Source organism: Plectropomus leopardus, chromosome 16, assembly GCF_008729295.1.
Source record: "Plectropomus leopardus isolate mb chromosome 16, YSFRI_Pleo_2.0, whole genome shotgun sequence".
NCBI lineage: Eukaryota > Metazoa > Chordata > Actinopteri > Perciformes > Serranidae > Plectropomus > Plectropomus leopardus.
In genome coordinates, this window is record NC_056478.1 from 21626432 (window position 1) to 21647063 (window position 20632).

The window sequence follows — 20632 nt, forward strand, 5'->3', positions numbered from 1 at the left end:
TAAACAAAAGAGTGCACACACAAACACTCACACAAGGAGTCAAATATTTAGACGTTATACAGTATAAAAAGCTGTTATTGAAAAAAGCTAAATACACTCACTGTACTCTTGCACTTTGGACAACATGTTGACGTGCAGATTTGTTGTTTTACATCAGTTTTTCGGATGCAGAGCTGCTTTGAAGTGTTTTCAAATTTCAAAGTCAAGTTTAGTGTCTGGGAAATTTGGCGATCAAAGAAGATGGAGGTGGAATTTATATTGTGATAATTTTTGATTTTGAAATGTGAGCTTTTGAAGGTTGGCAGATAAGCTAAACTGGGCTTTACTGACATTTTAATGCAAGAGCATTAGACTTATATTGGCTGTAATCTTCCGATGTATCATCAGTCATTCAGTCAGACCTGTTCATTAAAGAGTCAAACTACTAAAACACAGTTCTTTAGAAAGATGAGACTAGTTCACAATTTTCAACCAAACATTTCACTCTGAAAATAATTATTTGTAATAAGTAATTGTATTAATGACTTAAATTAATAACTTAAAAGCAAACTCAAGTCCTTTTTAGTTTGGCTTTCAACTGAACCTTTATTTATGATGAACTCTTATTCTATTTTATTTTATTTTATTTCATAATTAGGTTGCTTTCACTGTGTGAAGCACTTTGTGTTATAATCTGCTTTATGAATAGTGCTATACAAATAAATTCTAATTGACTGATTGATTGATTACTACGTTACGTTAAATTCATGAAGAAAACAGTTTTTCTTGCATGCCACATTTAGCAACAGCTATATCAAAAACATTTGTTTACAAACTCTCATACAACTCATGAAGTTTAACCGAAGTCTCATTTATCAAGTCATTGTCGCTTAAACTGTAAAATTTAAAAAGACTTTCATGCGCAGACAAGTAGCATGCCTGGGTCATTTATGCATAAACATTTGAAATGGTAGGGTTCTGGCGAAATGCATTTGTTTGGGAAGTGCTGATCTTACCCCTGGATAAATAAATAAGTCTCGTATTATACTGAACGAGTTGTGTGAGTTTCTAAATAGATGTTTTGATTTTGTTTTGCTGTTGTTAAATGCAGCCCTCTATAACTTTAATTAATCAAGAATCTTCTGCATTTTTCAATTCGTCTTCCACCGTGAAGGCACGCGAGAAAGTTCTGTGAACAGATTCAAGAGATGACTTACATACAAATGATCATTTTGGAGGTGAAGTATTCCTTTCACAGAGGAATTAAGAGGTTGTGTCCTCGTCTCCAAGTGTCAAGTACAGAAAGCTGGCATTGAATTACTTTCCATTTAAATCCTTGTTGCTGTTGTTTTTGCTAATTTTTGGCGCTATTTTTAAACCTGTCAAATTTATCAGAGTTCTTGAATGGATTTTTTATGTGTTGACAAAATTTAAAATAATGTATTTGAGAAACTGGCTTATTTTGTAAACGGAAAAAAGCAATCTTGTAGAGAACATGTTTACATCCCTCAAAGGGAGGAATCAAAAATGTGCTGGCATTGTCACCGAAACTCTATATTGGCACCAACAATATTAAAATTTTATTATTAATTATTATTATTATTATAAGAATTGTTTCGGAAGTGCTTGACAACCTGTGGCTGTTTGATTCCACTACAAGGTTTAACTCAACCAAAGAGGATTATTTTCTGCATCCAAAAGCAGCTCTGCCTGTAAAACCCCAAATCTGCTGTCAGCACTAGAAAGGGTTTTGACGGTAACATTGCTGGTTAATTAACAAATAAATAGTGTCAAAAAAGGATTTTTAAACTAATCTAATTCAGAAAAATTAATCAAATTTCCACCCTTCTGAACACATCAGCCAAGTAGAGTGACCTGAGTTCAAACAAAAAAAAATCACCTGTTGGTCTTAAAATTTTAAAGCTCTTTTTACTATCCCTCTGGGTTTTTGGGCCCTTCCTTCCTTCCCCATGTAACAAAATTATATCCAGTGTGTATCGCTTTGAAAATAAATAAACACATTCTGACTTGAATTCAGTAACTATGAACTTCACTATTTTAGACTTGAGAACATGAGAACGTGTGTATGTTATCTCAAACAGCCAACAAAAATTCAAACTTGTTCCTTTGGTGTAGCTGGTAGTGCTTCAGTATAACTTACTTTAATTTTACATGGAGTTTGGCAAAAACTGGCATTATGCTTGTAGCATTATCTCCACTTTGTAAACAGAGACAAATGAAGCTCGGAGTGTTTGGCAAAAGGCCTGAGGGTGGTTTAAATCCAACAATGACACCTGGCATAAGGTATTTTTCAAGTAGGTGTTAGGTCTGTGGCAATTCAACTCAAAAATATCAGCTATTTAGACAGTACAAAAGAAAATAATCGTTTACCTAAAGCTAAAATACGTTACACCCCAAATCTTTGTATTCACCAATTTTAGCAACTTCTGTTCCACAAAAAAAAAGAACGAAAAGGAGAAAACAGTGTTGAAAGAGTGTTAAGATCCACACCACATCGCATGAATAAATTTCGTAAAGTGCTCAGAAAAAAAAGGCTAACAGCTAATAAACAGACCGGGAATAACACAAAGAAACGCCACGCTGAATGTTAAAGGATTCACATCAAATGCATTAATGGAGAATGGCCACTATCCTGAGTGGAGCCGGCACATTCAGAAGCTTTCACGAGGCTGCTCATCGCTAAAGGTCAGTTTTCCAGAATGACGCCTTACTCACCTGGCTCTGTGACCATTTATAAAAGGTTTTTAATAGAAAGAATTGAGAGAGAGAGAAATAAGATGTATTAAAAAGAGAGGTGAAGAGAGAAAATAAAATAAACTGAGCCGTCACCAGATTTTTTTGTTCCATCTCTCATAGAGGCAGTTCGGCTGCGGCGCCTCTGAGACGAGGCGGACAGAGGACAGCTGAGACGTCGTCGATGAAGGTGGAGAGACTCGACCCTTCGCAGGCTAATGAGGTCAGTGAATTAGAGGCGAGCGATGACAGCTTTCTGAGTGGGGAGTTTTCCTCCTAAATAAAGAGACAAGTTTACAGTTTCGGTGAGAAAGAAAACAGCGTTTTTTCCTGCTGGGTGTTTAACTGACAGCTCGTTTCTTACCAAGAGTGTCTTCCAATGAGTTCACCATCACCCGGTTGACCTTTAACGTCCCCTGCTCCGCTCTGAAATCAAAACACTGGTTATTTTTCTGTTCTACATATAGTTGTAGTTCATAGGGACTATTTCATTGATAGAAAGTAGTTTCAGTGGAAAGCTTTATCAGTGTTTTCTGTGGATGATAATAATAATAAAACCCAAACTGTCTCCATGGCTGGATGCCATAGGAGGTGACTGAAAAAAAGTGACATCTTATGATCATCTTTTCACCCTAAAGGGACAGTTCGATTTTTTTTAAAGTGGGGTTGTACGAGGTACTTGTCCATAGATAATATATGACGGAGTAGATGTCAGTCAGCACACTCCCAGTTTGGAGAAGCAGGCTTTCTAGAGGATGTTATTCCCTCTTTGATATTCTGAATAACTTATTAAAATGTTGTTGTTCTTTAACCTTGGTTGTTGTTTGAGCTGATCCAACCATTCAGGGACACGAAGATGATCAAAACCAACATACCCTTTGATTTTCCGCACAGCTCCGAGTCGTAGAAAAGCTGCCAGACAGTTCTTCTGGAGGTCAGACGACAACACCTCAGTGTGTCTCAGTCTACCTGTATAACAGACATTAATGTACAACACACTGTGAGCACATTTTGTGAAAGGCTGAGGTAAAAACACAAGCAGACATCATCTGAGAGAGAGAAACCTGCTAAAAGATGTTTGGTGATGAACTTCCGGACGGCGGGAATAAACTGTTTTTCTGTCAAAGACTCAGTGGCCTCTTCGCACAGGAAGCGACACACCACCTGAAAACACACATACACACACGATGTGTTAACACCACCCCCTGGAGGACAAATGAAGTGTAACACACACACGTAGCTCCACACATCTGGAGCTCTATGATAAATTTATTTTTAAAAATTAACAAAGATGCATTGTACTGTACTTAAGTACAAACTTGAAATACTATAGTATTTTAATCACATGCCACTTTCAACTTCTACTCCAATACACTACAGAGGGTAGTACTGTGCTTTTTACTCTACTACAATTATTTTACAGCTTTTGTTACTGGTTACTTTACATATTAGGATTTTTGCAGATAAACAAAGAAAATGAAAATACGCAAGTGCAGCTGAAATAATTAGTCGATTGATTGGAAAATCCCTTGTTAACTATTTTCATCTTCGTTTATTTTTCATGCAAAAATATTTCATGGTCTCAGCTTCTCAAATAAAAGGACTTGCTGCTTCTCATTTTTAAATGATTTTGATAAAATAATTTGACTGACATTTTTCTATATTGAGTAGTTTTACTTTCAATACTTAAAATACATTTTCCTGGTTGTACTTAGATACTGTTAACTATGTAACATCTTCAATGCACGATTCTCACTAGTAACAGAGTATTTTTACAGATTGGTATTAGTACTGTTACTTAAGTTAAGGAGCTAAATACTTCCTCCTCCACTGTATTAATGGGGGATTAAAAAAGAAAAATATAAAATATATAAAGCTTTATAATACACCAAAAGTAAATTAAACATTGCCCATTCGAGTCTTTTTAAGTTTAGGTGCTTTAATCCAACTTGCACACACCCTCTTTAATGGATTTTACTATGCAAACACCTATCTGACTGTATACAAGACATGACAAAACATTTACAAAACAGTGCTGTGTACGTCTCGCTCACCTGGTATCCTTGTACGAAGGGATCCAGCATGCTGGTGAGGAAGGCCAGTGTTCTCTGCCCTCTTTCTGTAACCAGAACCTCCTGGTGGGTGACCTGCAGAGCTCCAGTCTTCACCAGCAGGTAACAGGCCTCCTCAAAGTCCTACAGGACGCACAGCATGAATGAAATATGAAATTCATACCACAATCTACTTAATATGTTGTTGGTGTTCACATCGTGTTTTTCCTAACCTGCACTGTAGCTCCAGGACAGAGGATGAACTCATTGGAGAACATGTTTCTTAGGAAGCTGAAACTGTTGAAGACCTCCTCTGGAAAAAAAAAAATAATAATAATAATAACATGCACTAGAACAAGCCAATATGCATTTTAATGCCTGTAAAATCCGTTTTTTGGTGTAAAAATAAATTCCTTGAAAAGCATGAAAGTTGACTGTAAGTTGTGTAATTTCTGGAGTTTTTGAGCCTTTAAAACAATGTAATGTGTAGTTTTCTCTCCTTTACTCACATGGACTGTTTTGTTTTCTCACATAATATAATGATGTTCATACAGGCAGACAGCAGCACATTAACAGGTAAACTGTGTGTGTGTCGGCCCTACGTTTCTGGTTGGAAGATGCAGTGTGGATGGCTGAGGCCAGCAGAGCCGGTCGCAGAAAGACGTGCAGCGCTTGGTTCCTGTAGGAGGCGCAGGAGAGAATGATGACTGCCTGACTCAACAGCTCCTCTTCAGGAGTGACGGCGCTGTGAGGCCCCCCTGGCCCCGCTGGTCCTCCTGCGTCAGGACAAAGTTTAAAATCAGAAGATGCAAAAACAGTTGTTTTAATGCATTTTTGCAAAACTTGAATCTATTATGCATTCATAGCATTATATGAAGATTTAATATATCGCTCATGAAACACTACACTTTAGTTGTATGCTGGCTTAAGTGTTTATTCATGTGGTTGCTGACTACTATATCTCCTTCTGTGACACCCTCAAGTGGAGGCTGCCCTATAAATAAGGAATGACAATATAAAAAGTTCATTTTAAAAAAATAATTTGATAAAACATGTCTTTATAGGAGAAATTTAGTTATCGCTGACAAATGCTGTACATGTATAAACACTGGCAAAACATGGCACACAGATAAGAAATACAAAAATCAGGGCAACAAAAATAAACAAATTAGTACAAACCTTGTTCCACAGCGAGCTGGACTCTTCCCTCACAGATCCTCACTAAGCCTCGATGCAGGGAAAGACTGGAGGAAACTACCTCTGATGGAGCAACGTGGTCTGAAGGAGAGACAGAAAAATCAGAATAACCCTCTTGAGCCCGCAGAGAGCCTGCAGTATGAGGGTGAATACGCAAGTCCTGGGCTCATGCTGTACCGGGCCAGTGGAGGAACGCTCCGTACTGCCGGGAAAGATCCCGGAGCCACGCAGCTTGTGTAGTCAGCTCGTCCAGCATCATCCCCTGTTTCTGCCCCTCCGCCTGGTTCTGTAGCAGCAGAGAGGCCAGAAGGACCCACGGCTTCAGGACCATGTTCTCCTCCTGGGCCCGCACCAGCCTGTAAGCGGAGTCATTCACAAAGTTGTGGATGTCCTCACCAGGTCTCTTGGGAATGTGTCTGGAAATGGAAAGCTTACAGTTAATCAATGTTTTTTTTTGTTTGTTTAACTGCATCTGTAAATTACTTCACAGAAAAAATAAAGGTAGACTGTATTTATAGTTAAACTGCATTAATTTAATTTGAACTCATCTAAGATATTAAAGATATAGTTCCAATATACTTTTTAGACATCCGGCCCTCCTAGGATATAAAGCAGGCTCTAGGTCAGTTTTCAAGAATAAACATAGAAATTAAAAAAAAAAAGAAATTGGATTTTTTAAAGTGCTGGTGAAGATTTACAGTCATCCAGGTCTTGGTAATTCTAGGTGCTATATCATAGGCAAGTGGACGTTTCAACTCTCATTTGAGTGGCATCCAGTTTCATACTCAGTACTCTCCAAACATTTTCACTAAAAGTGCTTAAAACACTTGGCATTAACAACCTCAACCACTCACAAGTAATGTGGCTGGGCAAGCATATGCGTTTGAACTCTGCTTAATAGAAGACATGAGCAGAGTCCGAACATTTACTCACGGTGCAGTGAGTTTTAAAGAGTACGGTTTTAGCAAAAATGCACGTGTTTGGGAAGCACTGAGCATACGACTGGATGAATGCCACTCTTGTTATACTGTATGAGAGGTGTAGGAGTTTGTAAACATATGTTTTGACATAGGTTTGCTGTTGTTAAGCCCAATTTAAGAATTTTCTTCGCTTCTGTATTCTTTATTCACCTTGGAGGCATGCAAGGAAACGTTTTACTCACAAATTTAAAATGACACAAGGCGAATAATTGACGTACAAATAATTTCATCGGTTTTCTCGTACCTGATTTCATTCCTTGAAGTGAGGTGCAAGACCGACGGGACAATGCAAACACGATATATATTAGATATTCTTTTAGACTACACATTTCATTTAGTCTTGAGGTATCGTACCTTGGTACCAGGTTGAACTGGCAGCGGTTAACTTTGCCCTGGGCTAAACTTCTGACAGACAGAGGTTGACCAAAATACACATGGATGCTGCCATAGTCTTCACTGAGGACCTTTCTGGCTTTAATCAGACCCTACAAAACAAAAAAAGAACAAGGCAATGTCATGAAATGCCGGCACATGTGTGAAGGCTCTTTTCAGGCTGCAAAATATATCACAGGTGTTGCATAGTCATGAATAGTAATTGTTCCTTTTTCCCGTCATCATTTATGAACAAATCAGATGTTTAAATGACTCACTGAGGTGGACTCCTTGGGTTTGGGAATACCCAGCAGCTCTCGGGCATAAAGCGCCTCCTCTAAGATCCTCTCATAGCTGATGCTGACTGGGACCATGTTAACGTCAAACACCTCGCCTTTAAGGTACGGATCCATGACAATGTTCAGCAGACCTGGGAGAGGACAGGAAGGAAAACATTTGACTAAACAAAATGGATCAAAGAACTGTGAAAATAAGTTGCTCGACAAAAAAGGGGAAATGTTTGCAGGACTGTATCGAAATATTAAAAACACAAACACACACACACTGAGTCATGAAGTTGGGATTCACTCTTTTTATAATATTTGGACTTTTTTGTTTCATACATGTTTTAACAAAAAAAATTGCTGGCAAGAAAAACTAAAACACAGGATTTAATCTGACTCTCATTAATAATCTGACTGCAGATGTTCAACAGGTGACATGTAGATTAAAATAATTTAGGTTTCCCATGTACAGATGGGCGATTTTGTAACTTACCTAACTTTGGAGTCAAAGACTTGGCCGTCCGGCTTCTGGTTCCCTCAAGGAAAAATTCAACTGGTGCAAATCCATTCTGAGGTGAAAAAGAAAGATAAAACTAGAATTACCGCCTTATTGATGTATGGCTCCATGAAACACTCAAGATGCACGTACAGTTTATATCCACGTCTGTGAAAAAAAGACGCTTCACATACATCTACTTTTAAGAGACAATTGAAAACTCAATTGTTCCGAGAACACCGAGGCACTTAACCTGACTCTTCTCCTCTTTGCCCTTTGGGGTAGATTAAGTCAGATGGTCCAAAACCCAGCACTTAATGATTATCTAGCACTGACAAAGTTGTGTGATGTTGTATGTTGACTGTCATCGTAAGTAGTGATACTGAGATTGTTGAATCTCAGATGCTGAGATCGCTACTGGTTATTACTTTTGGTTTTTTTTTGGGGGGGGGGGGCTGTGTGGCACTTCTTCTGCCACTAGACGGCAATACCTGTGACCAATCACACCTGAAGCACTTTTTGCACTTACTAAGGGTTTTTTCCTTAAGTCTAAATTCTTGCTTGTGTTGTACATCGCTTTGGATAAAAGCGTCTGCTAAATGAAATTGTAGAATTATAGAATCTTCAACAAGGCAGCAAAAAATATCTACACAACCAGCACAGTTTCAAGTTCCACACCAGAGATTAGTGTTTCTCCTTCGTTTCCTGAGATCTCATGTTAAATATTGGCGAGAGAAGTGTTTTTGCAGAACATTATGATGTCACAGTGAATTTAACCTTTGACCTTTTGGAATTAAAATGTTATCATTTTATCCTATTAGACGTTTGTGTGAAATCTTGTCATTGATAGTGTACGAATTCTTGAGTTATGGCCAAAAAACCATGTTTCATGAAAAAAGTGCTTAAAATTCTAATGATAATTCTTTAGAATAACTTTAAATATTTAGTTAGTCTGGATATTTTCTCCGAGATTCATTTTTAAATAATTTTAAATAATTACCATCCTTTCAAATGTCTACAAAAAATGTCACTTCGCCTCAAGCTTAGGACAAAAGAGTTTTTAGCAATGAGAAAAAAAAGCATCCTCACCTTCAAAATGGTCCTGACGTACTCTGAGAAGACGGCCCAGTACAGTTTGTCTCCACCAAACGACCTCCGAATAAAGAAAGCGCCGGACATCCGCAGCATCTCCCCAACAAATTTCATCGCCATGAAGTCTGCAGGGACAAAAAAAACTGTAGGTTCATGTGCAGACAATGATGGTGTTGGACTGCATTATAGTGAGGAGTGTTATTTACATTCTTATTTGATTTAACATTTGAAATACCTTTAAATATACGACACTTTACACCAACGCTACTTTTCACAGCCTCAAAAAAATATCATAATGTCGCCAAACCCTGAACATTAGGAGCTTGTATACATCATAATCTGGCGACTCAGCGTAAACACTTTTGATCTTTCCAATGCTTACCCATGCCGGCAGCGATGACAGGCAGAGCCAGGTCGTAGGTATACAGGATGTATGACATCAGCAGGAAGTCCATGTAGCTACGGTGACTGGGTAACAGGACTACCGGGTGCTCCTGAATGGCCTGTTGGAGCTAACATAAAAGATAAAACAACAGATTAGGTGTGTATTTGTATGTGTCTGTAACTTTAATAGTGTTTTTAACTTTTCACTCAGTGTGTTCTTAGTGGCACGTGTGTGTGTGTGTGTGTTCTCACCCTCTGGATGCCCTCCTCGTTGACACAGATGCTCCTGAACAGGGTTTTAAAGATCTTGCTGAGTGTGAAGGCAAAGAAGCGAATGGTGCTAAGCTGCTGAGAGTGAGCCATCTCCTCCAGGATGGCCGACGCCTCCTCCTGAATGTCTTCAGTCGTCTTCCCCGTCTCTTTAGAAACCTTGAAAATAATTTTAAACAAAATTGGAGGTCTAAATTCCTAAAGCTCTCCTTTATCCACAATTTCTCTCCTCACAAAACTTCTCTCTTGACTCTCACTTCTTGGAATCCTCCAGCTACGTTTACTCTTTTAAACTCAGGGATGTTATTTGTTACTATGATAATGCAGACAAAATTGCTCTTAAATAATCATTGATTTTGATATTCTATATGCTATTTTTCATTCAAACAGAAGTTCTCTCAGTCACTTCCTATATGTGTATCTTTCTTCTGAGAACTGAAAGCTCTTCTCAAATCACTATATAAACTATATAAACTTCCCCAAATCCTCTGACTCAATATATATTTAAATTCTATCTGTATTCTTTTCCCTCTATTTATTTTTCTTTTATTTACTTTTTTTTTTTTTACTGTGTGATTTTCTGTCTATTTAGTATTTTTAATCAAATACTTGTACCTTTTGGACAGACTATATTGTTGTTGTCATGTTTTGTAGAGGTTCAATTTGTCAATTTTTTTTTTTTTAAAAAAAGGACACCTTAAAAATTCTAAATAATAAGTTACCTTGATCATTAGAAACATAAAAATACCTCTATGAGAAGAAGTTATAAAGATTTTCAAATGTGATAAATATATACAATGTCTTTTTTCCTACTTTCTACAACTTTCTAGTTTGCAGTGGGGATTTCTGGCACAATTTCACCTCCTTCCAAAGTGCATGAAGAAAGAAAGAAATCCTACTGAGACGAAAATTCAAGCACTGATTGCAGTATGAGCAACTTAACTGTCTTACAATAAAGTCGCTTTATATACCAGAAGTGTTGCTGGCATTATTACCTTTCACAGCTTTTAAGTTCACCAGCTTTGAAGTTATTTACTGTCATGTGCAAAACAACTACAGAGAAGCAACCAAAGAAATCTCAGATCCCAGGCGACCTCAAACAATGCTCATTAATATGTCTATAAAGAAAAAATAACGCCACTAAGAAAATGAGAATATAATACATAAAATAGTGCAGAAATTAAAATATAGGGTAATATAGGTTGTAATAAAGCATAAATAAAATACATATTTGTTGTAGACATGAAAACGTGAGTGTATAAAATGTATATACAATAGCTTTAAAATTGTACTTTTTACTAATTCTGTGTAAGAGTTGATGCAAGAAGTCATCAGGGTTAGATTAAGCTAACTAAACTGGCAACTTTTGAGTGTAATCTTGAGACCACGTCCATCAGGTATAACCAGAATGTCAGCCCGCTGTCAGTCAGCCTCTAACTTACCTGACTGATGACATAGTGCAGCTGATCAGACTGAAGCACTATGCTCTTCAGCACGCTGGAGCTACACGGCGTCACTCCTTTGTAAAGAACCGGAGTGTAACATCTGAGGGCGTATCTCAGGTCACTGGAGTTCCTCCTCTCCTCCAAAATGTCCTCAAAGTCATCTCTCTTCTTCAGCATAGGGTCTCTGTGCTATAAAGCGAAAACATAACAATCAGACATATATATCCATATTTCTCAGCTGTTTGTCAGTGTAACAACATGTATTTCAAATGTACATTCTTGACAAGTTCAAAGCACCAAGCAGTGACTAAAAACATAATTTGATATGTTTGTATTGATATGTACATATTGGGATAGGGCCAGAAAAAAGCGAAGTCGCAATACCACATTAGAAAAATATATAAAAAATACAAAGGTTCCATCATGTTATACCTTTTTTGAGGTGATTTTATCTACATTTTATTAGTTTTAATCTATAGTAATACTTAATATATTATTTGTTACATTCTGTATGTTATATGTGTATTTCAAAATTAACTAGTTATTAAAAAGTGCAAACTATCGTGGAGTAAATAGTACAATATTTTCATCTAAAATGGAGTAGATGAAAAAGTACCATGGAACTGAAATACTTTAATAAACAGACTTTAATATTGCAATTTATATTATTTAACTGCATTTTTATGTAAGACAGATTGAGTTTACTTATAATTAAAATATTTTCTTTAATAATAATAACAAACTCAACATTCTGAGCTTTCTATTACCAACATCTACTTTTACTGTCAATACCGAATTACATTTTATATCCTAAAATTACTTTTGATACTTATGTACAATAAATATCAGATAATTTACGACTTTTACTCAAGTAATATGCTAATAAGTGACTTTAACTTCTACCAAAGTCATTTTCTGGTAGGAAATCTAAACATTTACTCAAGTGTGGCCCTCAGGCACTTCATCCACCGCTGCATGTAAAGCCCAGTATTTTACCATTCTACGCTGATTTTAATGTAAAGCAGAATGATTTCACTTGAAACTGATATACAGTTTTCAACCATTTTAAACTACATTTAGTGATAAGCATCTTGAATTTAGTCATAGCCAAAAAAAGTCTTGCCTCCCTACTTACAATCTCTGCAAGATAGGATATAAAGTTAACAGACAGTAAAATCTAGAGAAGCAGTATTGGGAAACACTTACAGCTACAGGGTTGCATGTTTTAAGGCAAGAAATCAGCCCTTTATTTAAACAGTTAAAATATGAGGAAACACAAGTATAAAAACACTGGTTAATTTAGGAAACACCACACGCTTGCAGAGCAATATTTAACTAAGATGACCGAAACCCAAAGAGTCGTCTAGCTTTGGTGACATTAAGACAAAAATGTTTTGCAGCCTACATGAACATAAAAATGTAAGCAGACGAATACTAAACATTTGTATTTAACATTTGTAATGTCAGCAGTAAAAAAAAAACACCGCAAAGCAAAAAATACTTAGCCACCAAATTAATTTAAAAATAGAATATTCCTGTGACAACTGCAAGGCATGACTGAGTGTTTTGATTCGGTGTTGTCAGAAAAGCTTGAATTTGGGTTTCACCTGTTTGAATGAAATGTCAGAGTGCACAGAGCTGCAGCTGCAGCAGCAGCTAGCTGAGTTAGCTTAGCTCCCTGGTCAGAAAAGCAAAGCTACATACCGTGTAAACTGCGCTGGATGCCATTCTTCGTCTCAATTTACGACTCAAACACGCTGCATCTAGTGAAGTTATGTGTGCAGGAATATTTGAAACGGTCCTGCTTCTGGATATATTAACATTAGTAACGATAAGAGCACTTGGAGAACTTCACATGGGTGTGTAAACCCTAAACTGGCATTTCCGTGGCGTTTCCGCAACTACGGTAGCCGGAAAGGACCAATCCGGATGTCCCACGTGCTTTATCAGTTTGTTGTCATTCGGCTGTGATCAGAGTCCCGAGAATTATCAACTGTTTTTTGTGGGTGTTTTTTTTTTTATCATAATCCTTGTGCAATTACCCCCCAAAAAAATGAACATAAAAGAAGACGAAGACTGCCTGTTTCTTGAGCACGTTTTGGATAAACTTTATGAGTTTGGTAAGTGCTGTTAGCCAGGTATGCTAACTCTACCAGCTACTGTAAAAGGCTGCTGTTGTCTTTCAGTTCTGTCTTTTTGTTTTATCGTGGGTCTGCTGTCACAATATAACACTTAGAAACAAGAATTATGTCTCTGGTGTGTTAATAATGGTTCTTCAGCTCGGCTAAAACTACTGAACCGACGCTAATGTTAGCTACTCCTGCTAATGTTAGCCGTCCGTCCCCAGCATGGATCGTATACATCCTGCATGGCCACTAAGGGACTGTTTGTTATTTATGAGAGGGCAGGGGCTGGTGCAAAACGGGGGAGGCACTTCAAATATTTTTCTAAGCAGCGGGGGAGGGTGATATCTTTTTGATAAGGCTTCGTGGAGGGACAACTTTAAATGGATGTATTTTTGTATTAGTTTTTAATAGTCTCAGAACACCTGGGCGGTTTTAAAGGCGTGTTTTCTATAAAATCTCCAAAACATACAATTTTTCATAACCAGAATCTGTTAAATATGTTTTGTTGAGGTAGAGGGAGTGGCCATGCATTTTCAGAAGTGTAGTGTTAACACCCAAACCCATAAAGTCTGAGTTTATATACACTTACCTCGTAACACAAAGTACAAAAAACTAAGCAAAAAGCAACTAGATAGATGAGCAACTTATGATCCTCACTTTTAACCTTGTTCATATTATCGGCATCGTGTGGATTCTTTAAAGTTTTATACTTGCACCATGACATTTTATATTTGCCCTCTTCGCTGGTTTGTCCTGCAGCTGCTGCACATCATTTCCATTTGGGCTGAATTAAGTTCTTACTTACATTTTCTCATCCTTCTCATGCAAGTAATGCAGTGAGTTGCCATTAAGTTGTACTTGTTTTTATCATATGCTAAGCAATCACAGAGAAGTTGCTCCAACAATGCTAATTAAATATATATAAGTAAAAACTAAATGAGAATAAGGGAGCAAGTTTAAAGAAAAGGGGAAAAAAGTTGTTAAGAAAGCACTGGACTTTTCTTACTTGATGGGAGCAAGCGTAGAGAAGCAGTCAGCAGATTTATTCAAAGTAGAGCAGTTGGTTGCCTCTGTCCTTATGTGTTTGTTTTTAAGCCCTGCAAAGAGAGAACAAAACTGCAATGAAAAGGTAAATCAGGAGGGCAGTGTACCCCCCAGTAACTACAGTGATTGCACCTGAGGGAGGTGGATCTTTTTCAGACAGCATTGTTTGTTTTATCCTCCCACCCTACGGTGGGACATGTGATTGCTTTCTGGAGACTGTTAACATAAATAAAATATAACTAATATGATTCATTCATTAGGTACACCTGCAAAATCTAATGCAATAATTACAGTCTATAACACCGCCACTGACTACAACCTCTATAATTTCTACATAGTTGTATATATTAGCTTTTACAGTAGCTTTGTAAAGGTAGAATTTATGGCAGAGTTGTCATCTTATATTGCTCAGATTGTTATTTGTGATCATATTATACTCAAATCATATTCACCTGTTTCTTTGTTTGTATTTCTTTGTCACTTCACCAGAGCAAATTGTGTCAAAAGTACAGACAAGTTAAACATGTTTACTAAAAAATTTTAGGGACTGGGTGGTGAGATTTTTAATTCACCTCCATGTTTCTGAATGATGGTGCAGATGACGGACCAGCATCAAGAAAGAAGCAGAAGTCTCAGAAGAAGAAAAAACGAAAAAGATGTGAGGAGGAGGAAGTAGAGTTCCCTGCAGTGAAGGATAGCTGCAGCAACACTGACGACAACAGAGCAGATCACGATGATACTGAACAACAGCAGCAGCAGCAGCAACCAAACACTGAGCACACAGGTGGGCAGCAGAAAAACAAGCTCAGTCACAGACTCAGAAATCCTCGATTGACTCATTTTGTTTCCAGGAATCAAGCCAAAGGTCTCCAGATAATTTGTCATATTGATCTTTTAAAATGCTACATTTAGCACTTATACCTATCAATAATTAATAACTTAATGGCATCCATAAAAATGCAAAGCCGTCATAAAAATGTTTTCAAACTCTCTGCTCCTCTAGCCTCCCATCTTCCATCACTCATCTCTCCAGTCCTACTTTTCTTATTGGTTTAACTTGTCATGTCTTCATTAGGTTCAACCATCCAGCAGGTGAGTCAGGTTGAGGTTGTTACATTCCAGGACCCCAGAAAGAAACTGAAAACCAAGCAGACACCGGCCCCCGACAGACTGCCTGTAAGTCCATGTTACTTTAACTCACTCTGTGCACTTTACCAGAAAGGTTTACCTTAAATAAATGACGTGAAGGCCAAATCCTGTGAAATCAGGTACCGATATCAGTTTTCAGGTGTAAATCTGTGCATTGTACTATTGGTGGAAAAGATCTAACAGTAATACATCAGAAAATGCGCCTCTATAATAGAAAACTTTGGATCCAATACAAATTGTTACATTCTGATTTAAAGTTGAGATTTAGGGCATGTCTGTCTACATTGCCCCATACTGTGTGCATTTAAAAACATTATATTATGGTATGCACATAAAAAGGGATGCAACGAATGATTTTTTTCATTATAGATAAATGCGCTAGTCATTTTCTCAATAGATCAATCAATCGTTTGATCTATAAAGTGTCAGAATATATAGAAAACTGCCTGTTATAAGGTGTTTTATTTTACCATTGCATTTATTCAGTTAACCAGCTCAAACTGCACATATCAAATAATACAATGAATAGATTCTCAAAATTTTATTCTGTATTTTATCTTATTAAATTATTGTTGCGTGATTAATCAATCTATCTACAAGTCCACATTTGAGAAGTTGGTTAATCTGTGTGACCCAGGTTTAAATCTAAAATATGTCAGGATACTTGGAAACCTCAGTTTCACCCTTCTGAGGTGTCTTTATTGGACTGCATTTTCTATAAAACAAATGTATTTATATAAAGGACAAATAGTTTTGGTTTTGTACAAAATATATTGATTTACAGGATGAAATAGCGGCAGTGGCACTTTCGTGTCTGGCTAGCGAGAGCAGAAGGTGGAAAGTGATGTGAAGTTTTGCAAGAGATGTGAAAACATCCTCTTTGCAATATGATGAAGAAACAGAGTTAATGACAAACGTAACTGCTGTCACTAGCACTGACAGGATACTTTCGTCTTTTTTTAAAGGCCTGTTCCACATTTCATTTTACACCATGTAATGTATTTGTGTAAATGCAGAACCTTTTTCATCTTTGACATTTTGAAACCTCTCCTCCTCCACACTGCTGCGTGACCTCTAGTTAACCTTCTCCGTTTATGTTCTTCTTGTCAACATCCATTCGCTTCACTTTCCCTCTCCTCTTGTCTTTGTTGCCTTTGGTTATGTGCTGTCGTCACTTCAAGGCCCTTCAGAAGATAACAGAGAAGAAGGAAAGCGGCAAACTAGAAGAACTCAATTTGGAAAAGGTGACAGTTTTATCACAATTCACTGTGTGTGTTTTTTCTGTGTTTAAACTTTCAGTCCTGTAGTGAAGTGATTTTTTTCATGGCTTCATTTTGTTACTGCCTCACTATGTGGAAATTCTTATCTCGTGATTCTGTAATATATTTTTTTCTGTGATATGTTTGGCTTTATACTGTTTTTGTGTTTGGTGGCTTCAGGCTCGCCTTGAGGTCCATCGCTTTGGAATAACAGGCTATAAGAAGGAGCAGCAGCGTGTTTTTGAGCAGGACAGAGCCGTCATGCTGGGAGCAAGAGTACGGAAAACTGTTTCTCTAAAGTGCTGTGCATATTTGATAAGCTTCACAGCCTTTTTTAATAGTTTAGTGACTCATTCGCGTCTCAATAATTCTTTTAATCAGCCTCCGAAGAAGGAATACGTCAACTACAAGGTGCTGCAGAAGCAGATCAAAGAGAAGAAGCAGAAAGCAAAGGAAGAAGTTCAGCCGGTAAGACCTGCACCATCAGTCAGGCTCAGCTATTCAAACCTAACAGTTCCAGCTTTACTGATAAGAAAATTTAATTTGTTAATTAAGGGCGTGATCAATTTCCATGAAATCATGAATGAAACTAAACAGTACACTGGTAATTAGAAGAAAAACTTACTCTTCTTGTTGCTCTGTAGGACCTGAAGAAAAAGAAGAAGCAGAGCAATCAAAGGTGGGTGAAACGGACACTTTTAAATATATCTGTAAACATTTTCTCTGGGATTTGATGTGCAGAGATCACAGGGCAGTAGGTTGGTCTGGAGTATTGAAATATTTCATTTTAAAGACACAAACTGAAACCAACATGTCAGCAAGCATGTTCTCTCTGTAAGTGTCCTTGAATCTGTAAATTCTCAACATTTTGTACAGAAATTACCTTTATCTTGGGAGTTCTTGGGAACGCATCCTTCATCAAACATAATTTATCATAATACATGAGTGGAAAACGCAGCACTATTATTTTTCTTCACAAAATAAAATAGGCAGTTAACATATTAATGCAGGCTGTCTCGTTGCATCTCACTGGTTGAAACCTGTGTTTTCCCGTGCTGCCATCTTTGTCAGGGACAAGAAGAAGGTGTCCTCTGGTTCTGGTTCTGGTTCTGGCTCGGCCCTCTCAGGTCAGGTGGGCCGCTTCAAGAACGGCATGCTGATCCTCAGCTCCAAGGAGATTCAGAAAATCAAAGGCAAAAAGAGAGGCAAATAAGTGAGTGTGTAAATCTAGTTGATTTTCTAATGCTGTATCTCAAATTGGATACTTGAGTCAGTACGCTTAATAGAGTACTACACAATGTACTAACTTGCACAGAGTTTGATACGATGGTGTCATCTGAAATCAGCAGGGTTCCCACACATTTTCATGGATAAAGTTTCAAAAGTTTTCCATGAATTTTCAAGGACGCGTTATAAAAAATTGTTTTTCTTGATCGCTGTTTGTCAAACATTTCAGATTCAAGACTATTTTAACAAACTTTCAGCTAACAGGTAAACATGAAGAGAGTGAGGACACAAAGGGAGAAAATCAGCATTTTCAACACAAAAACATTTTCACACATTGACTCACATGAGCGCTACGTCACATCGACATTGGCTGAAATTCATTTTGCATTTCCATTTTGTGGAAGGTTATCAAGAGAAGGTTAACACTTTCATGACAAACGTCCATGATTTTCCAAAAATTCCATGACTTTTCTAAATTTTCCATGACCATGGGAAGCCGGATCAAACGCGGCCATTGTGCATTTAATGGAAATGAAGATCATAAAATCAGCCATATGCCTGTCCAGATTGTAAAGTTTACACAATACACACAGCATCAATAATAAAATGTGCCACAAACATAAACTTAACCAAGTTTAAGTACAGAAGTACTGATTTGAGATACAGTACAATGGGAATTAAGTGATAACGTGACCCAAAGTGAGGACAACTACTGGTCTTCACTTGGAAGTCAAAGGTTAATGTGTCGAGACTGAAACGCATGTTCATGTGTTTATGTTTGCAGGTGAGCAATTAGATCCTTAAGGACGGGAAAACAAGTAGCACAGAGGAAGAACTGGTGTCCAAAACACTGTCAGTGTCTGAGCTTACTGCAGGACCGTTTGCAGTGTTCACAGGAAGTGGACGAGAGCTGAATACAACGTGCGCTGTGAGGCTGAGGACTTGTCTGCAGTAAAATATAAGACGGTGTTCCCGGAGACAAACTGCTGAGTCAAGAATCCAATTTACCGACCTCCAGAATGGACCCCGAGCGTACACACAGTGGCAGGACGTTAAATGCACAAAACTGATAAATCATATTCCATCACAGTTAATTTATTTTGTTTTTATAAATGACAAAAAAAAACCAATTTGCGTTTCTCGTGTTTTACACTGTAAAGGTTTTTAAATTATGCAGTTACAATGCATTTCTCATATACAAACCATGTAGTCGTACAAAACATTTACATTGGCAGGAAGGGAGGGGATCATAACGGGACAGATGAGGTTAGATATTAGAAAAACAAACAATGTACACACAAGTAAAGTCCTGGCAGATGTTTTCATGAAGATACACACATACAAACACTCTGAATGGACTATGAGAAAGACCTTTTTCTCCCTTTATAAACCGTTATGTACAAGCCTTCTTGGCAGCCTCGAGAAGCTGCGCTCTAGGTGTAAACATTACTGATCTTCACAGAAAACATTTTATTTTGTTAAAGGGAAAAAAAAAAGTCGATGGATTTTGAGCGACGACGATGATGGCGAAACAAGAGGTGTTATCTGGCAGTGTGCGGCTGGGTGAGGTCACAAATTCTCACACCATTTCCTTGAAGCAGCTTTTGTGTTATTTATACATTTCAAAAAAAGAAGAGAAAATATGAAGCTTATCTGCAGCACATTGTTTTAAGCTGTAAGCAATCCGTTTTGAAGATTTTGTAGCTGGCGAGCTTCTTTTTTTGTTTTACCTGCAACCCTTGGCAGTCAACCATAGACAGTATATATAGTCAGTAGCAATTCAAAGTTTATACTGAACAACTTGAAGAGGGCAATATACAAAAGAAAATAAATATGTAATTAAATATATTTACATACTTTATAGAGTAAATAAATCTGCCATTCTTTAAGATAAATAGCTAACAGCAGTGACATGCTTTTCCCCCAGCACCATTAAATTAAATCTCACATTCATGGGTGGGTAAGTGTTGGGGTAAAGGGACATGCCATACAAGCACTCTTACAATACCATATCTAGACAGGAGTGACTACAGTGTGACTTTAAATATGTGTTTTTTGTATCCGTCACATAAAGTATTGTTCTGATATTTTAGAAAAAAAAAACACTGAAAGGATTAACCTTGTTTCACCTGATACACAGTCTGACTCTCTGAACCTCCACCTAACACCTTTAGTATTCACATTTATTCACTTCAGTTCAGATTTCCTCTGCACCATTTTGACATCAACAGCCCGCAAGACATGTAACCCCAAATCTTTCAGACTTTCAGACGAAGGAAATGGCTCCCCTCTGGTTAGATGATAGATGTCTCATTTTGCTCATGGGCCTAAAATCTATTCCTGGTTACGGAAAAGTCAACCTCTGGGGAAGGTTTTCCCCTCCGGTGTGGGAGGTGGGAGGACGGTCAGAGGGTATGGCTGAGCAGAGCAGCCAGAAAAGCTCACGTGATGCAAATGTAGGCCTGAGGCAGCGTGTCCTTATAGCATTTTTCTCTAGCAGAAAAGTGATGGCAGGGCGCTGGG

The 20632-nt window shown here is 37.6% G+C and overlaps 2 protein-coding genes across 3 annotated transcripts; one reads left to right on the forward strand and one right to left on the reverse strand.

Annotated features, from left to right (window-relative positions):
• Positions 1-1893: 1893 nt before the first annotated feature.
• gnpat (glyceronephosphate O-acyltransferase) lies at positions 1894-13214 on the reverse strand. Its single transcript, XM_042503178.1, has 17 exons — positions 13009-13214; positions 11302-11493; positions 9842-10018; positions 9588-9717; positions 9203-9330; positions 8111-8186; positions 7612-7763; positions 7316-7446; positions 6159-6397; positions 5964-6062; positions 5387-5560; positions 5018-5097; positions 4788-4928; positions 3798-3897; positions 3609-3702; positions 3098-3159; positions 1894-3009 (listed from the first exon to the last, which is right to left on the reverse strand). The coding sequence occupies exons 1-17, from the start codon at positions 13030-13032 to the stop codon at positions 2966-2968; spliced, it is 2043 nt and encodes a 680-aa protein (XP_042359112.1). The 5' UTR covers positions 13033-13214; the 3' UTR covers positions 1894-2965.
• A 19-nt stretch (positions 13215-13233) lies between these two features.
• Positions 13234-19752, forward strand: c16h1orf131 (chromosome 16 C1orf131 homolog). 2 transcript variants are annotated; one of them, XM_042503180.1, is made up of 9 exons: positions 13234-13424; positions 15073-15258; positions 15550-15650; positions 16814-16867; positions 17063-17158; positions 17264-17350; positions 17527-17561; positions 17954-18095; positions 18894-19752. In XM_042503180.1, the coding sequence occupies exons 1-8, from the start codon at positions 13358-13360 to the stop codon at positions 18093-18095; spliced, it is 768 nt and encodes a 255-aa protein (XP_042359114.1). In that variant the 5' UTR covers positions 13234-13357; the 3' UTR covers positions 18894-19752. The 2 variants fall into 2 exon arrangements, with proteins under 2 accessions (XP_042359114.1, XP_042359113.1); XM_042503179.1 differs by having other exon boundaries at positions 13235-13424; positions 16805-16867.
• Positions 19753-20632: the final 880 nt, after the last annotated feature.

Coding starts and splice junctions, on each gene's coding strand:
- gnpat (XM_042503178.1), bottom strand. CDS start 13,032: ATGGCATCCAGCGCAGTTTACACG. Junction 8,187..9,202: donor ACGTCAGGACCATTTTGAAG/GTGAGGATGCTT, acceptor TTTTCACCTCAG/AATGGATTTGCACCAGTTGA. Junction 3,703..3,797: donor CACCAAACATCTTTTAGCAG/GTTTCTCTCTCT, acceptor TCTGTTATACAG/GTAGACTGAGACACACTGAG.
- c16h1orf131 (XM_042503179.1), top strand. CDS start 13,358: ATGAACATAAAAGAAGACGAAGACTGCCTGTTTCTTGAGCACGTTTTG. Junction 13,425..15,072: donor GGATAAACTTTATGAGTTTG/GTAAGTGCTGTT, acceptor ATGATGGTGCAG/ATGACGGACCAGCATCAAGA. Junction 16,868..17,062: donor AAGAACTCAATTTGGAAAAG/GTGACAGTTTTA, acceptor TGGTGGCTTCAG/GCTCGCCTTGAGGTCCATCG.